General features: G+C 54.2%; 1 protein-coding gene across 3 annotated transcripts in view; it reads left to right on the forward strand.

Annotated features, from left to right (window-relative positions):
• CDH23 (cadherin related 23) overlaps positions 1 to 17,898 on the forward strand; it is a 76,565-nt gene extending 58,667 nt beyond the window's left edge. For 2 of the 3 annotated variants that reach the window (XM_032139374.2, XM_032139377.2), the window contains 20 exons: positions 497 to 721; positions 1,254 to 1,423; positions 1,635 to 1,772; positions 2,779 to 2,898; positions 5,060 to 5,237; positions 5,371 to 5,582; positions 7,952 to 8,143; positions 8,303 to 8,416; positions 9,408 to 9,537; positions 9,647 to 9,898; positions 9,977 to 10,138; positions 11,947 to 12,203; positions 12,595 to 12,692; positions 13,437 to 13,557; positions 13,633 to 13,712; positions 13,841 to 13,881; positions 14,085 to 14,145; positions 14,516 to 14,645; positions 14,804 to 14,926; positions 16,914 to 17,898. In XM_032139374.2, coding sequence (XP_031995265.2) covers positions 497 to 721; positions 1,254 to 1,423; positions 1,635 to 1,772; positions 2,779 to 2,898; positions 5,060 to 5,237; positions 5,371 to 5,582; positions 7,952 to 8,143; positions 8,303 to 8,416; positions 9,408 to 9,537; positions 9,647 to 9,898; positions 9,977 to 10,138; positions 11,947 to 12,203; positions 12,595 to 12,692; positions 13,437 to 13,557; positions 13,633 to 13,712; positions 13,841 to 13,881; positions 14,085 to 14,145; positions 14,516 to 14,645; positions 14,804 to 14,926; positions 16,914 to 17,240 — 3,131 coding nt within the window. In that variant the 3' untranslated portion in view covers positions 17,241 to 17,898. Of the gene's footprint in view, positions 1 to 496; positions 722 to 1,253; positions 1,424 to 1,634; positions 1,773 to 2,778; positions 2,899 to 5,059; positions 5,238 to 5,370; positions 5,583 to 7,951; positions 8,144 to 8,302; positions 8,417 to 9,407; positions 9,538 to 9,646; positions 9,899 to 9,976; positions 10,139 to 11,946; positions 12,204 to 12,594; positions 12,693 to 13,436; positions 13,558 to 13,632; positions 13,713 to 13,840; positions 13,882 to 14,084; positions 14,146 to 14,515; positions 14,646 to 14,803; positions 14,927 to 15,279; positions 15,385 to 16,913 lie in introns of all 3 variants that reach the window. The other variant, XM_032139378.2, reaches the window with a different exon arrangement.
• Positions 17,899 to 18,043: the final 145 nt, after the last annotated feature.

Raw genomic sequence — 18,043 nt, forward strand, 5'->3', positions numbered from 1 at the left:
GTTGCCTCAGCCATGAGGCAGAGACAGCTGCTGTGGGGGAAGCCAGGCCTGGCAGATGTTGACTGCTTATCTTCACAGCCCAGAAGCCCACATTTTCCGGAAGGAAGGGCAGACTTGGTCATCTCTTCCATGTCAGAGGCTCAGATGGTTAAGGGTCCGGGCCGGTTACATAGAGAGAATACATACAGCTCAGACAGGATCTAGGGTCTTAAAGATTATCTTGCCCTTTCTCATTGAGCAGTTTAGGAAACCAGTGCATTGGAAGGGCTGAGGGCTCCACCAGGGTCACCTAGCCCTTCCTCTTATGGAACAGCAAGTGAGCACACCACTGGAAAGGCTCCTGTGCTGCAGCCTGAGGGTCAGGTCAATCCTCAGGCAGCCTCTGGGGGGCTGTGGGATGCTGCCATGCTCGCCCGGCTTGGCTGAGGCTAAGGAAGGCCTGGCCCAGCCACACCGGTGTGCTTCCCCTCTCCCTCACTCCCTGCCTCCACCACAGCCAAGCTGACTGTCAACGTCCTGGACGTCAATGACAATACGCCCCAGTTCAAGCCCTTTGGGATCACCTACTACACGGAGCGGATCCTGGAGGGGGCCACCCCTGGGACCACGCTCATTGCTGTGGCAGCTGTGGACCCTGACAAGGGCCTTAATGGGCTGGTCACCTACACCCTGCTGGACCTGGTGCCCCCAGGCTATGTCCGGCTGGAGGATGCCTCGGCAGGTAGGTTAGAAATCTGTCAGAGGAGGGCTGGGGGACATATATCTCTGCTTGCTTAGTCCCCAAGAGGGACCATAGCCCCTCTGTGACCCCTCAGTGGACTGGGCCAGATCCAAGATGGCCAGCATTCCATGCCAGATTCCAGATGCCCAAACCAGGGGAAGGGACAGAGTGCTTACTCCTGGGTTGGGATGGAAGCCTCTTGATGTCTGCCGGAAACCTGGGATACCCCACCACCCAAGCTCCTACTATTAGTACCACTGAGGGAGCAGGAAGGCCAAGAAGGAGGTGCCTCAGGTCCTGGGCTAGTTGATGTTCATCCCTGTGACTGGGAGAAGCTTTTTCACCCTCCATAAGAAAAACTGGACACCAGTCCCTCCCTGCTGTGTGCCCTGCAACTGGGTGGTGCTGCCCGACCACCCTCCTTCAAATGACCACACCTGCCCCTCAGAGCCCAGGTCTTTCTCCTCATACTTTGGAGAGCTGCCGTGAATGAGGAGTGGCCAAAATGGCAGTGGGGGCCTCTGTGTCTTAGGGAAGGTCATTGCCAACCAGACAGTGGACTATGAGGAGGTGCACTGGCTCAACTTTACTGTGAGGGCCTCAGACAACGGGTCCCCGCCCCGGGCAGCTGAGATCCCTGTCTACCTGGAGATCATGGACATCAATGACAACAACCCCATCTTTGACCAGCCCTCCTACCAGGTGGGTGGCCAGACCACAGGCTGGGTCCAGGACCTGTGCCCATTCCTTGGGGTCTTTGGGCATCTTCCTCTCCCACCCTGCCAGCCTCTAAGCCCCCTGGGAGTGCCCAGCCCACGAGCAGCTTGATGCCTGCATCAGTGAGTTCTAGAGCTGTGCTCGGGCTCTGGGACTGACCTTGGCCTACTCTCTCTCCCTGCCCACTGGGCTCCAGGAGGCTGTCTTTGAGGATGTGCCTGTGGGAACAATCATCCTGACAGTCACTGCCACTGATGCTGACTCAGGCAACTTTGCACTCATTGAGTATAGCCTTGGAGATGGAGAGAGCAAGTTTGCCATCAACCCCACCACGGTGAGCAGTGATGGAGGGCCTGGAATCTGGAAGTGGGAAGGACCCAGGGTCAGAGACTGAGCAGCCACCAAAAGTATTGCAGTAATCCCTCTGGGTCTTGTCACCTGGACATCTGCAGCCCCAGAGGTTCTTTAGCCAAGTCAGCAAACCCTGTTCTCAGAGTCCCAGACATTTGGTAGACTGTGGCCTTTCTGTCTCAACACATGTTGAAGGAAGTGGCCAAGTCTTTTGGAATGAGCCCTTTGTGGGACAACATCTGAGATGTGTCCTCTCCACAGTAAAAAAGCATGATTGAAGTCCATGGGGCTGCTTTTTGAGATAGTCAGAAAAGAAGCAGGGGAAGCACTGCAGAAAGTGGGCACAGTGTCTGAGCACCTACTGTATACATGGCCCTATACTCAGTGCTGGGGAAGGGAGGATGCCCCAAAGGGTGCCTCCCACACGCTTCCTTGAATCTCAGACTTGTGGAAGACCAGAAATTCAGGAGAAAAGATGGGTGATGATTTCAAATGTCTGCTAATTGGTTCAAAGCTGTTATTTGCAGCATAGAGAGAGAGCCCCGTGGCCTGGGGCTGGTTGGTCAGGCAGGGCCTTCCCCAGTTGCTGGGGCTGGAACTGGACTTTGCCTCCCACTGCCCTGCTCTGCCCACATCTTCTGGCACTCTGCCCTTTCAGTGGGGTTCACTTCTTCCTGCTTGGTATGAGCCATCAGACATGGCTCCAGGCCTGGCATTAAGACAATTGCATATTTATGGGGTACCTACTATATGCTAGTTCCTGGTCAGGCAGGTAGCTCCAGGCTGGGCTGGTCACCCCATCCCCAGGTAGGTTGGGGTAGTGAGAGCAAGAAGAGCCACTAGAATGGGAGCTTGCTGGGGGCAGGGGTTATTGTCTCTTTTGTTCAGTGTCAAATCTCCAGAGCCCATAACAGCATCTGGCCATAGTAGGTGCTCAACAAATATCTTTTGAATGATTGAAGGACCTAAAGCCACCCTCCCCCTACTAGGGTGACATCTATGTGCTGTCTTCTCTGGACCGGGAGAAGAAGGACCACTATATCCTGACTGCCTTGGCCAAAGACAACCCTGGGGATGTAGCCAGCAACCGTCGTGAAAATTCAGTGCAGGTGAGGGGTGCCAACCTGGGCCAGGGACGACAGGGACTGGGGTTGTGGAGGCAACAAGCAAAGCCTCTAGCAAGTAGACTGCTGCAGATTGGGAGCAGAGCCACCCAGTCCCCTTTGAGACACAGTGACAGAAAGGAGAAGGCAAGAGGGTAACTGGATGGGTTACAATGGCTGTGGCTTAGGAAGACAGAGACCCTCTGGGAGAAATCTTTGCCAAACTGCTATTTGGCAAAATATTTTGGCAAATAGGCAGCTAAACATACCTGGGTGTAACCCAAATAATGCCTGGGGCTCCACATGGCCCAGTATCACCATAGTGTCCCATTGAAAGAAACACAGTCCAGAAACCAAACACAATTATAAAGGAATAATCTTTATTTATGTCTCTCTCTCTGTTTTTCTTTTTTTTTTTTTTTTTTTTTTTTTTTTTTTTTTTTTTTTTTTTTGGAGATGGAGTTTCGCTCTTGTTGCCCAGGCTGGAGTGCAATGGCGCAATCCGGCTCACCACAACCTCCACCTCCCGGGTTCAAGCGATTCTCCTGCCTCAGCCTCCCAAGTAGCTGAGATTACAGGCATGTGCTATCACGCCCAGCTAATTTTGTATTTTTAGTAGAGACAGGGTTTCTCCATGTTGGTCGGGCTGGTCTCGAACTCCCGACCTCAGGTGATTCACCCACCTCGGCCTCCCAAAGTGCTGAGATTATAGACGTGAGCCACCGAGCCCGGCCGATTTATGTCTCTTAAAGAATACTATGAGGGCTCCAAGTCATAACCCCATTCCCATTCCAGTGTCCACATAGCTGTTCTGAGGCCAGCATCTCACCCTCTCAGCTCTCAATCCCCTTTTCTATGCAAAGTCCCAAGCGTCAAGGTTTTGCTTCCTCTTTCTCTCTCCTCCCTTCTGCCTTTGGCAGGCCTATCTTTCTGTACGCAGTACTCACTTCTCCCTCACAATAATCTCATCATCCAGAGGAAACTCTCTTGAAAGGTCGGGGGTGTGAACAGCTGAATGGGCCAAGACCACTTCGGTTTGGCAGGTAGAGAGAAAGGGCTGGGAACACATACACATATCCGAACCTCATCCCTGTCGCATATGCATGTGCTGTGTTGGGAAAAGCACAGCATTTGGGGCCAGAAGACTCAAGTTCCATGAGCTGAGCACACTGCCTTTGTCAGTTAACCTCTCTGAGACTCCATTGTCAAATCTGCAAAGGAGGGTGCAGATGTGCGGTTGGGGACATGAATGCTTTGTGCACTGAAAGGGGATCTTTAAAGTCACGGCTGTTGGTGGGAGCATGGTGGCTCATGCCTGTAATCCCAGCACTTTGGGAGGCTGAGGTGGGGGATCACCTGAGGTTAGGAGTTCAAGACCAGCCTGGCCAACATGGTGAAAACCCATCTCTACTAGAAATACAAAAATTAGCCGGGCGTGGTGGTGCATGCCTGTAATCCCAGCTACTTGGGAGGCTGAAGCAGGAGAATCGTTTGAACCCAGGAGGTGGAGGTGGCAGTGAGCCAAGATTGCACCATTGCACTCCAGCCTGGGGAACAAGAGCGAAACTCCATCGAAAAAAAAAAAAAAATGAAGTCACTGCTGTGAAGGGCTCTGATGAGGATGCAGTTCAGGCAGCTCCCAGCAGCCAGGGAACAAAGGCCCCATGGCTTGCTGTGTCCATAAGACCTGCCCTGGGCTGGGGGTTCAGCCAGGGAAGCCAAGTCTCAGGCCAGACACAAATCGCAGTCAAGAGAAGCTTGGGGCATGGAGGAATGCCACCATCCAGCACTAAGGGATAGAGATTAGAGCTAGATTTATAGGGCCACTGTGGGGAGCAGCAAGGAACAAAGTAGGAGGTGTGAGGGGATAAGGGGTTTCTGCTTCAGGGCCCAGGTGCAGATTACCTGTTAACCACTGCTCTAGTTGTTGAGTGTTTACTTGAGCCAGGCACTGTGCCAAGGATCTAGGATTGTGCAACCAAGGAAACTGAGGCCCAGGGGGTTAAATAAGTTGCTTCAAGTCAGACTCCAACACATTAGAAGACATTACCTCCCTCCCAGGCTGGTGCCTGTCCTTCCTCTATCCAGGCTTACTCCTGCATGACCAGGTCCCCTGAGGCTGCCCCATCCTGCTCCTTACCTTTGGCCTTGACCTCCATCCACCCAGGTGGTGATCCAAGTGCTGGATGTCAATGACTGCCGGCCACAGTTCTCCAAGCCCCAGTTCAGCACAAGCGTGTATGAGAATGAGCCGGCGGGCACCTCGGTCATCACCATGATGGCCACTGACCAGGATGAAGGTCACAATGGAGAGTTGACCTACTCACTTGAGGGCCCTGGCGTGGGTATGTGGCCTTCCTTGGACACCCATGATGCCTTGGGGGGTGGGAGGGGCAGGCCTGCCAGCCCAGGCCAGGAGTAGAGGGAAGCGTGGGAAGGATGTCTCAACCAGAGCTACTCTCCTGCCCCCACTGCCAGAGGCCTTCCATGTGGACATGGACTCGGGCCTGGTGACCACACAGCGGCCACTGCAGTCCTACGAGAGGTTCAATCTGACCGTGGTGGCCACAGATGGCGGAGATCCCCCACTCTGGGGCACCACCATGCTCCTGGTGGAGGTCATCGACGTCAATGACAACCGCCCTGTCTTTGTGCGCCCACCCAACGGCACCATCCTCCACATCAGAGAGGTACTCCTGCCCCCAGGGCCTCCTGCCCACCAGTATTTCCTTCGTCCAGCTGTGGCCTAGAAGAGTGGAAGCACCCCACTCTAAAGGTGGGGAAACTTGGCTTCAGGAAAGTAGCTCCAGGAAAAAAAAAACAAAAAACTTTTTTAATTAAAAAAAAGTTTGTAAAGGTGGGAAAACTGAGGCCAGAGAAGGAAGCAGACCTGCCCAGTGCCACACAGGGCGGTATTGAACAGTGGTTACTATATGGGCTGTGCTAGTAAAAGATCTTTGGTTTGGCCAGGTGCAGTGGCTCACGCCTATAATCCCAGCACTTTGGGAGGCCGAGGCAGGTGGATCATTTGAGGTCAGGAGTTCAAGACCAGCCGATCTCTACTAAAAATGCAAAAAAAAAAAAAAAAAAAAGAGCTGGGCATGGTGGTGCATGCCTGTAATCCCAGCTACTCGGGAGGCTGAGGCAGGAGAATCGCTTGAACCTGGGAGACGGAGGTTGCAGTGAGCCAAGATCACACCACTACACTCCAGCCTGGGCAACAGAGTGAGACTCTCTCAAAAAAAAAAAAAAAATCTTTAGTTGAAGTCTAACTCTATCGCTTATCAGCCCAATGACTTTGAGTAAGTGACTTCTGTAAGTCTATTTTCTGTAAGTCTATTCTTTCCTCTGCAAAACAGGACTAATAAGTAAGTACTCCATCTCTTGCTCCTAGATGTCTACCAAAAAGGACAGACTCCTCCACAGCCAACTTCCCCCATACTTGTCTCAGAATAAACACACACGCCCCTTCCGTCTGTCTGTTGTTCCTGCTGATACAGTGTGGAGACAGCCTAGTTGCTGAGGATGAGCATCAAAATAAGAAACAAGGGGAAGTGACAAGATTCTGGAATCTCTCCAGTTCTTCCACTTCTCGGTCTAAATTGCCATATAAAGATAGGGGAAGTACTCCTTTGCCTTCTGCTCTCCCCCTTTCTTCTAAGCACACAGGCCCAAAGTGCTCTGTAGTGGCACCATCAGAATGTCTCCCACTTGTTCTTTGTCCCCCAAACTCCACCCAGGCTTCACATCCCAGAATGTCCGTGCTAAGTCCATCATGTCACTCTGTCTCCTCTTTGAGGTCCTGCGGGAGAAAACTCTCCCAGGGCTAAGCTCGAAGAAGCATTGTGCCTTTACCATGTGCTTTGCTTTCTTTACCTTGTGTCTAGCGTCTCATCGGCAGTGATTGAGCAGTCGGTCCTCTTTGCTTTGCTCTTTCAGAGTGGTCAGGCCATCTTGAGTGACCCTGCAGGGACAGGGCTTACAGCTTGCTTCCCACCCCTCAGCTTTCATCTTCCTGACCAACCAATTTTTTTCTTTACTCTAGTTTTTTAACTTGATCAATCTTGTTATAATTTATGTATTCTTGTCCCCTGCATCAAATCTCTTTTGTGGAATGAGGCACGGTATAAATTAATAATAATCTAGTCCTTTTTCACACCAAAAGCCCCATTTATGAACACTTTCCCTTCAAGGGCTTTACATTTGGAAAGATTTATGTCTCCTGAACAATCAGGATGTATTAATTATCTATATGTCATCCTACTTGTTATTAATTAGACGTAACTGCCATTGAGAACTTCCAGTTGTCATGATCCATGAGGTAAACAATGAAACCATGCTGAGCTGATCATTTTTCAACTAAAAGCAAAGAAACTTGCCCTTTCTTTTTCCCTGGGCAGCCTTGTCATGGGTCAATGTATGATTTCAATGAGGTTTTGAGATCTTGGACTTAGCTCAATGGCATTCAGGAGACTGAGGCTCAGGGAAGTGAGGTGGCATGTCCAGGTTCCAGGCAGGTTAGTAACAGACTAGACCCTGGTGGCCAACCCCTATCCTATCCACCATGTCACCTTGCCTGTGCCCCGCCCCCATTTTCAGGTACCCCATTGGATGGATGGTGTTGTTTAGGGACACCCAGAATTCCTGTGTTTGGGGTAGCAGAGAGAGCAAGACTGATACAGGACAAAGGGCAGCTGTGACCTCAGCACTTAGATCCCCTCTGTCCCCTAAACCTCAGCATGCAATGAATGGGACTGGAAGGGCGGAGGCAGCTCCTGGGAAGATGGTCACCCTGGGAAGGCTTGAAGCATATGGTTCTCAGGCTGGACTGTCAGTGCAGTGGCCTTAGCTTGGGTTGGGGAGGACAGAAGAGGGACAACAGCTAGCAGAAGCCCAGAATCCAAGAGAATCCAGCCGAGCAGCCTGGTGCTCCTGGCGGGTGCTGTAAGTTGTTGAGGACATTCTGCTACCGCAGGAGAAAGAGCGAGGGCTCCCTCAGGGCCTAGGAGCTGAGATTCTCTCAGGGGTCCAGGAGCCTTCCTCCCCATGCTCCCCACAGGAGATTCCGCTGCGCTCCAACGTGTACGAGGTCTATGCCACGGACAAGGATGAGGGCCTCAACGGGGCGGTGCGCTACAGCTTCCTGAAGACCGCAGGCAACCGGGACTGGGAGTTCTTCACTATCGACCCAATCAGCGGCCTCATCCAGACTGCACAGCGCCTTGACCGCGAGTCTCAGGCGGTGTACAGCGTAAGGGCGGGGCCCGGTGTGAGGGGCGGGGCTTTCTTCTGGGCGCGGGTCCTGCACTTCGCCTCCTGGAAAGTCTCTAGGGGACCTGGCCACCGGGAAGGTCCCCAAGCCAACCCCCTCTCCCAGTCTTTTCCTCTGACTGCGCTCTTCTGCTCCTAGCTCATCTTGGTGGCCAGCGACCTGGGCCAACCGGTGCCATATGAGACTATGCAGCCGCTGCAGGTGGCCCTGGAGGACATCGATGACAACGAACCCCTCTTCGTGAGGCCTCCAGTGAGCTTGCCCACCTCCTGCGCTGGTCACACCCACACAGGGACTCACCTGCCTGCAAGTGCACAGGCGCACACACTCTCCTATATACACTGTGCCAGAACACACATTTGGCTAGACACGGAAACATCTGTCTGCATGCACTTCATGCAAGAACAACTATTTATTGAGCAGCTGTGTTACACTATATTGAGCTATATTGAGCGCTGAAAAAAAAAAAGGCAGACCAAAATGCCTGACTCATGGAGCTGATAGCCTTGTCTTTGCCTGCACACACACATACACACACACGAAGCATGAAAATCAGCTCTGATTTTTTTTTTTTTTTTTTTTTTTTTTGAGACAGTCTCTCACTCTGTTGCCGAGGCTGGAGTGCAGTGGCATGATCTTGACTCACTGCAACCTCCACCTCCCGGATTCAAGTGATTCTTCTGCCTCAGCCTCCCAAGTAGCTAGGATTACAGGCACCCGCCACCGTGTCCAGCTAATTTTCGTATTTTTAGTAGAGACGGGTTTTTGCCTTGTTGGCCAGGCTGGTCTCGAACTCCTGCCTCGGCCTCCCAAAACGCTAGGATTACAGGCATAAGCCACTATGCCCCGCCCAGCAATCTGACAGCAAGGCTGAGGGCCCTTCCTGTGGACTCCAACTCTCTGACATGGTTGTTTTTTCTTCTTGTGTGCACATGGGATGTGATGTTCCCTGGAGACTGCTGAGTGTGAGTGCACACACATGCATGTGCATATAAGAGTAACGTGTGTGCTCCTCTCACTTAAGCACTCATTTGGGTTCTGGGCAACACTCCGTGAGGGCAGAGCTCAGGTCCCCAGGCCATGCTTTGCTCCCTTGAGGTTACAACGATTCTACTCACGCCATAAGGCCTGGACAGTAAACTTCCTCAGCACCTACAAAGTCACTGCCCAGAGCCCTGAAACAGGGACTGGAAGCTCGGGTCTTCCCTTGGCCCCCTGTGATGACATCCCCCTCCCTCTGCAGAAAGGCAGCCCCCAGTACCAGCTGCTGACAGTGCCTGAGCACTCACCACACGGCACCCTCGTGGGCAACGTGACAGGCGCAGTGGATGCAGATGAGGGCCCCAACGCGATCGTGTACTACTTCATCGCAGGTGGGGCCGGACAGAGCTAGTGACCTGATTACCCTGAGGCTAGAGATGACTCACATATGCCCTGCTCCTGGCCCTGCCCCCTCACCCTGTGCCATGGTCCCACCTTCAGCTGGCAATGAAGAGAAGAACTTCCATCTGCAGCCCGATGGGCGTCTGCTGGTGCTGCGGGACCTGGACCGGGAGCGAGAAGCCATCTTCTCCTTCATCGTCAAGGCCTCCAGCAATCGCAGCTGGACACCTCCCCGTGGACCCTACCCAACCCTTGACCTGGTTGCTGACCTCACGCTGCAGGAGGTGCACGTTGTGCTAGAGGACATCAACGACCAGCCGCCACGCTTCACCAAGGCTGAGTACACTGCAGGTGCAGGGACTGGAGCCTGGGCACGAGGTGTGGGGTGGCCCCTGCCCTGCCACTTACACTGCCTGCCTCTTCCTGCAGGGGTGGCCACCGACGCCAAGGTGGGCTCAGAGTTGATCCAGGTGCTGGCCCTGGATGCAGACATTGGCAACAACAGCCTTGTCTTCTACAGCATTCTGGCCATCCACTACTTCCGGGCCCTTGCCAACGACTCTGAAGATGTGGGCCAGGTCTTCACCATGGGTAGGGGCCTGGCAGCACATAAGTGGCCTCTAGCCATGACCTCTCAGTCACTGCATGGACTGTCATCTTGGGGGAGATGGGGTCTGTGGGAGCACCAAGGGATATGGTTGGCCCCCCAGCCAGCCATGCCAACCCTGTTCATCCACCTATTCAGCAATCCGTTCTCCAGTGTATCCACCTATCCACCTCTTCATCTACCCACCAGCCCTTTCTTTTCATTCTCTCTTCTTTTCAACTCATCTATCCATTACTTATGCATCCATCCATGTATGGATGTATCTATCCTTCCATCCATCTGTCCATCCCTCATTTTATCTTTGCATCCATCTGTCCATCTGTCTGTGCTTCCATCCATCCTTTCTTCCTTCCATCTGTCCATCCATCCTGCCTTCATTCATCTATCCATCTACCCATCTTCCCACTCTCCTTCCCATAATATCTGCCTGTTTTTCCAGTTGTGCACCTCACCCTCCCCTATGTCAGGCATTGTGTTAGGACTGGGGCACCAGGATTCAAAGCTCATACTTATACCTATGGATGTGCATGTTTGCTTGTGCATTGACCTGTGTGGATGGCTGAGACTCTCTGGGTCAGGCTCTAGGAGATGCCCCTGTGGGTGTCCCATTACCTTACTCCCAGCCCCAACCCCTTCCCCCTTCTTCTACATCTAAAGACTCCTCCTCTGTATGCCTCGTCTGTGGCCTGGCATTCAAGGCTCACTAGATCTTCTTCCTAATCCCTTTTTCTGTTCCACAGTCACCTGCTATCCTTAAGGGCCCTGTACCCAGCCTAGCTAAGCTGCTTAGCATCCCCTCGGCCTGCTCTCTCCCATTCTCCCCTGGCCTTTGACCCCTCTGCCTTCATTGCCTGGAACGCCATTTTGACCCCTTCTTTGCCTTCGGATATCCCTCTCCCACGCTTCAAGGTCTAGCTCATGTGCCACCTCATCCAGTTACACAAGCAGACACCATCCCTTTGTCCTCTGAGCTCTCACTGCTCTTATTTTAATAAATCAAGGCACATAGAGGCTCAGTAGCTTTCTTGAGGTCACACAGCTAGAAAGTGACAAATTTTGAGCCCAATCTATTGTCTTTTGAGAGAAGACTATGCTGTACCACCTGACCATCTCTCTTCTATGAGTTTTGTTGTTGTTGTTTTCTTTTTTCTTTTTTTTTTTTTGGTGATAGACTCTCACTCTGTTTGTTGCCCAGGCTGGAGTGCAGTGGCGTGATCTCAGCTCGTTGCAGCCTGTGCCTCTTGGGTTCAAGTGATTCTCCTGCCTCAGCCTGCCAAGTAGCTGGGATTATGTGCACTCACCACCAGGCCTGGCTAGATTTTGTATTTTTAGTAGAGACAGGGTTTCATCATGTTGGCCAGGCTGGTCTCAAACTCCTGTCCTCAAGTGATCCGCCCACCTCAGCCTCCCAAAGTGTTCAGATTACAGGCGTGAGCCACCACACCCAGGCTTATTTGTGGAATTCTGAGGTACATGTGTTTGAAAGAGAGAGGAGAAAGAGACAGACACTCAGGGGGCTCAGAAATGGTCCTTTGCACCCTAGCATGGGACAAGAGAGTCACAAACTTGTCATCCGCACTCCCCTGTGATGATAACCAGCTGAGACCCGAGCCATTGCCACTTCAGATGGGCATCGTTCCCACCCGCCTGTCACCTTTGCTGCCTGCTGTGCCCTGTGGGCATTTGTGCTGCCTCCCCTAGATGTGCCCACCTACCCCAGGGCTCATGCCCCTTCCTGGGGATTTGGGGCACTGAGTCTCTGAGCCGTGCCCCGCCTTCGGGCTTCCTGCAGGGACCGTGGACGGCATTCTGCGCACCTTCGACCTCTTCATGGCCTACAGCCCCGGCTACTTTGTGGTGGACATTGTGGCCCGAGACCTGGCAGGTCACAACGACACAGCCATCATCGGCATCTACATCCTGAGGGATGACCAGCGCGTCAAGATCGTCATTAACGAGATCCCCGACCGTGTGCGCGGCTTCGAGGAGGAGTTCATCCATCTGCTCTCCAACATCACTGGGGCCATTGTCAATACTGACGATGTGCAGGTGCCTCATGGGCCCACCCGGGGCCGGGGCAGTGGAGGGAGAAGAGGAGACCAGGCCACAAGGAGAGACAGGGCATTGTGCAAAGGCCAGGGTGTGAAAGGCAGTATAGGCCCCACTTAGCCATTTCCTATCAGTGCGGCTTTGATAAAGTTCTCCCAGGTCTCTGGGCCTCAGTTTCCTCTTCCATAAAATGGGGCCAATAATAAATAGTACCTGGCCAAATGTGGATGAAGTGATTGGCACCATGCCTGGTCCTCAGCAAACATTCAAACATTCAGTAATGAAGGGTCTATTCATAGGGAAGGGCAGAAGGGGCTCCTAAAAGAGGCCTGCCCATCCCTGTGGCTCCCTGCTGTGGTGGCCACACCCTACAATACCCCTTCCCATCTAGTTCCATGTGGACAAGAAGGGCCGGGTGAACTTTGCGCAGACAGAGCTGCTCATCCATGTGGTGAACCGCGATACCAACCGCATCCTGGATGTGGACCGGTGAGTGGGGGCCTGTGTTTGGACTGTCAGCCTGTCTGCCTGCCTGCCTCCCTGCCCTGGAGTAGGGGAGGGGACCCACCAAAGGAGACACAGACCACACCATCAGGCCCACTGTGTGGGGCCATCTCCCAGAGTGGGGCAGGGCTAGGAGAGAGAGCAGAGTTTGGGGGTATGAGCAACTCTGTCCCTCTGAGCCTCCCTCTCCCCATCTGTAACATGGGAGTATTCAGGCCATGCGCAGTGGCTCACACTTGTAATCCCAACACTTTGGGAGGCTGAGCCAGGTGGATCACCCGAGATCAGGAGCTCGAGACCAGCCTGACCAACATGGAGAAACCCCGTCTCTACTAAAAATACGAATATTAGTCGGCATGGTGGCACACGCCTGTAATCCCAGCTACTCAGGAGGCTGAGGCAGGAGAATCACTTGAACCTGGGAGGTGGAGTTTGCAGTGAGCTGAGATCATGCCACTGCACTCCAGCCTGGGCAACAGAGCAAGACTCCATCAAAAAAAAAATCGAACCTTCAAGAATGGGAGTATTCCATCCACTGTGAGGATGGAACAAGATCCTACATGAAGGTTCGAGGAACCTTGTAAAACACAAAGCTGTCCTGGCCAGTGGACCTCAATCTTGCAAGGCTTGGGGTTGATGAACTTTGGGGGCTTGAGGCAGGAGCAGAGCAGACTCTCGTTGGCGGGGAATGGCTGAGGAGGAGAGCTGAGACCCCTGCCCCTCGCCCAGGGTGATTCAGATGATCGACGAGAACAAGGAGCAGCTGCGGAATCTTTTCCGGAACTACAACGTCCTGGACGTGCAGCCTGCCATCTCTGTCCGGCTGCCGGATGACATGTCTGCCCTGCAGGTACCCGGCGACCCTGCCCCACAGCCCTAGCCGCCCTCCCCACTGCCCGGGCTCACCCCGGTCCTGCTCCTGCAGATGGCGATCATCGTCCTGGCTATCCTCCTGTTCCTGGCCGCCATGCTCTTCGTCCTCATGAACTGGTACTACAGGACTGTGTGAGTGTCCCCCACCCCTGCTATCAGGGGGCCGACCATCTGCTCCCAGATGGCCACGAGGCAGGCAGGGCCTGAGACGTCAGCTTGGCCCCAGCCCCCCTCACCAGCCCCTCTCTGCTTCTCTCCAGACACAAGAGGAAGCTCAAGGCCATTGTGGCTGGCTCAGCTGGTAAGTGAGGGCCATAGTGGGGAGACAGGTGAGAAGGCAGTGGGCTGGAGGCCTGGAGTGCCCACCGGGGCCTCACAAGCCTGGCTCAGGCCCTTCACTGGGCCCAGGACCATGCCCCACACCCCATCCTCCCTCACCCCCCAACACCACCCCTACCCCTGGCTATGCCCCTCCCCTCCATGCCCCAACCCTTCTCCCTGCAGGGAATCGCGGCTTCATCGACATCATGGACATGCCTAACACCAACAAGTACTCCTTTGATGGGTGAGTGGGGTACTGGCCCTGTCCGGTCCCCTGCGGGGAGTCCTGCCAGGACCCAGCTGGGGAGAGCTGCAGTCTCCCAGGGCTGGGGCTGCCGAAACCCAGGCTGTGGGCGCCCCCTGGTGGGAGGGTCACCCTCCCTTCACCCTCCCTTCACCCTCCCTCCACCCTCAGAAACCGCGTGGCTGACAGGGGCTCTCCACTCCAGTGGGCCTCAAGTTCTACCCTAGGATGGGAGCATGCACCACAGGTGCCAGGGCGTCACACCCCCAGTCAGTGAAAGGCACTATATGGCCAGGGAAATAGGCAGGATGTGGGGTGAGGCTGGAAGGGCACCTGTCTACTCAAGCCTTCCCTCCCTCCCCAACTGCAGAGCCAACCCTGTGTGGCTGGATCCCTTCTGTCGGAACCTGGAGCTGGCCGCCCAGGCGGAGCATGAGGATGACCTACCGGAGAATCTGAGTGAGATCGCCGACCTGTGGAACAGCCCCACGCGCACCCACGTGAGCCAGAGGCGGTCAGGCATCACAAGGGGCAGGGGTGGAGGGGCTGGGTCTTTGCAACCTCTGGCCGAGGAGCTAGGTTCTTTAAGGGGTGGCCCCCTCTCTTGTACATGTGTGTGGGGTCTGCCTCTGCTTCAGCTAACGTTCCCTCTCCCCAGGGAACTTTTGGGCGTGAGCCAGCAGCTATCAAGCCTGATGATGACCGATACCTGCGGGCTGCCATCCAAGAGTATGACAACATTGCCAAGCTGGGCCAGATCATTCGTGAGGGGCCAATCAAGGTGAGCCCTCCCTGCAGGCTCCGCACCCACTCCCCTGGCTGAGGTTGGACCCCACTCCAGAGAACACAGGGTGGTGGAGACCTCCAGTCTCAGCTAGACCCACCCTCCACTGGGGCGAGAACACCAGGGATGATGGGGGGCTACTCCAGCCTGCGGTGGCCTTAAAGGCAGGGCTCAGGAGTGAGTCCACGTGTGTCCAGGCTGGCCACTGTCTCCAGGCTCTGCTGCTGATCCTCTGCCCTAGGATCATCAGGATCAGATGTCTGTGTACCCCTGACTCCCAGAGGGAGTGGGCGAGGGGCGGGACAGGCAGGGGAGGGCCTTGGTGGGGGTTAACCCTTTCCCTCCACCAGGGCTCGCTGCTGAAGGTGGTCCTGGAGGATTACCTGCGGCTCAAAAAGCTCTTTGCACAGCGGATGGTGCAAAAAGCCTCCTCCTGCCACTCCTCCATCTCTGAGGTAGCCGGCTGGGTGGCCGGGAGCTGTGTGCTGTGCCCCAGCCTGGGGATGCTCTCTCTCTTGCTGTCCTGCTGTCCTTCTCTGTTTCTGGAGCTCTGCAGCCAGGACCAAAGACAGCAATGGGTGGGGGCCAGGAAGTCAGACAACAGGCTCTGCTTTCTGGGCTCTTGGGGGCTTTCACAGGAATGGGGTAGTCTCTAAGGCAGTCTTTCTCCGATTAGAGAAAGACCTCAAGAACATACTTTTGGGGGTGATGTCACTGTAAGAAACTCGGCTGGGTGCGGTGGTTCACACCTGTAATCCCAGCACTTTGGGAGGCCAAGGTGGGAGGATCAATTGAGGCCAGGAGTTCGAGACCAGTCTGGCCAACACGGCGAAACCTCATCTGTACTAAAAATACAAAAAATTAGCCGGGCCCAGTGGCAGACGCCTATAATCCCAGCTACTCAGGAGGCTGAGGCAAGAGAATTGCTGAAACCCAGGATGCGGAGGTTGCAGTGAACCAAGACCATGCCACTGCACTCCACTGGGTGACAGAGTGAGACTCTGTCTCAAACAAAAAAAAAAAAGGAAAGAAAAGAAACTGGCCGTCAGGGTCAAACAGGCCTACATATGTTTGCCTGTAGTGATTATGTCAGCACTTACAAAAGTCAGGCTTTACCTAAAAACGAATTTCCAGTTGGGCCCACATTCTCAACAGGAATAAGCTAGTCGAATAGCCTCATACAGGACAAGAGTGCCAGTTTTAAGTCTCCATCCCACCTATTTATCCTCTGCAGCTTGTCCTGTTGACACTTTTTGCCTGGACACAATTAGAGGTAATCTGCTTGAGGCCAATTTGGCAACAAACCCAGATACCACAGTTGCATCTCAGGATTTTTATAGAGCACCAAAGTTAATATATAAAATTAAAGATTCTCAGCCAGGTGTGGTGGCACACGCCCGTAGTCCCAGCTACTCGGGAAACTGAAATGGGAGGATCATTTGAGCCCAGGAGTTTGAGGCTGCAGTGAGCTTTGATTACATTGCTGCATTCCCGCCTGGGCAACAGAGAGAAACCCTGTCTCTAAATAAATAAAGGCCAGGTGCAGTGGCTCACACCTGTAATCCCAGCACTTTGGGAGGCTGAGGCAGGTGGATCATCTGAGGTCAGGAGTTCCATGGCGTGCCCGTAATCCCACCTACTCGGGAGGCTGAGGCAGGAGAATCACTTGAAGTCAGGAGGTGGAGACTGCAGTGAGCTGAAATCGCGCCACTGCACTCCAGCCTAGGTGGCAGAGCGAGACTCTGTCTACACAAACACACACACACACAGATTTTCACAAGAAGCCGATTCTCCCAAGAACCCATCTGCAGCACCTTAAGCATTCATGGTTCCCCTTTGCAGGTAGTTTGAGAAACAGAGTCTGACAGGCCTGCTGCAGTAGGAGCCCAGGGTTCAGCCACATAGCCAGTGGGTCTCTGGGGCCATCCACCTGCTCACCCCTTGGGCATGGCCCTGAGTATATGGGGGTCCCGGGCTCTTGCAGCTGATCCAGACTGAGCTGGACGAGGAGCCAGGAGACCACAGCCCAGGGCAGGGTAGTCTGCGCTTCCACCACAAGCCACCAGTGGAGCTCAAGGGGCCCGATGGGATCCATGTGGTGCACGGCAGCACGGGCACGCTGCTGGCCACCGACCTCAACAGCCTGCCCGAGGATGACCAGAAGGGCCTGGGCCGCTCGCTGGAGACGCTGACCGCTGCTGAGGCCACTGCCTTCGAGCGCAACGCCCGCACAGAATCCGCCAAATCCACACCCATGCACAAACTTCACGATGTGATCATGGAGAGCCCCCTGGAGATCACAGAGCTGTGACTAGACACGGAAGCCCCGTGGGTGTGAGCAGCACCCGTCCACCGCCCCCTCCCAGGGAGCAAGGGCAGGGACAGGGCCGGTCGGGGGGGCCCCTCCCTGCGGGACAACCTTGGCTTGGCCCTGGCGGCCCAAATCAGCTGCTCAGATCCCACTTTTATCAGACGCTCATTCAGCATCTGACCTCTACCTTCATAAGATCTGTTATTTTTATAAGAAAACCAAACAAAAATGCTAAGCCTCTAAGGACAAGGTAAGGAGGGTCACTGGGGCCCAGGAGTCTGGGGACCAGCTTGGCTCAGGCTGAGCTGAAAGAGGCCGAACAGGCCCTCCTCCCTCCCGCCTCCACCCCGCAAGCACCATCCCCTCCGGCTGAGCAGGCGCAAGGGAGGCCCAGAGGCCCAGTGCGGACATCTCCTGCTGGCCGGACACCCCTGACTCCAGTCCAAGTCCTGCTACATTTCCGCCACATCCCTGCTGGATGTCCAGGTGGAGGTGGCATCCCCACATGGACAAGAAAGTCAATGTCAATGAACAAGCATTCTCTCCATTTCACTGGCTTCCCAAATGTGCCCAGCTTATAAACAGAAGTGACAGACATTCCCTCGGGTTTTGAATGTGAAGTGTTCGTGTGTGTTCCTTTTTTAAATTATTCCCTCAATAGTTTCCCCTTGGTTTTGTTTAACTGGTACCCACTACAAGTTTCTGGAATGGTTTGTTTAAAAATCAAGGCAACTCTCAAGGAACTGGCAACGTGCTCTGACTCTGGCCTCTAGGGAGCAGGGACAGGGGCAGGTGAAGGGCAG

The sequence above is a fragment of the Hylobates moloch genome, unplaced genomic scaffold, assembly GCF_009828535.3.
Source record: "Hylobates moloch isolate HMO894 unplaced genomic scaffold, HMol_V3 SCAFFOLD_3, whole genome shotgun sequence".
Taxonomy (NCBI): domain Eukaryota; kingdom Metazoa; phylum Chordata; class Mammalia; order Primates; family Hylobatidae; genus Hylobates; species Hylobates moloch.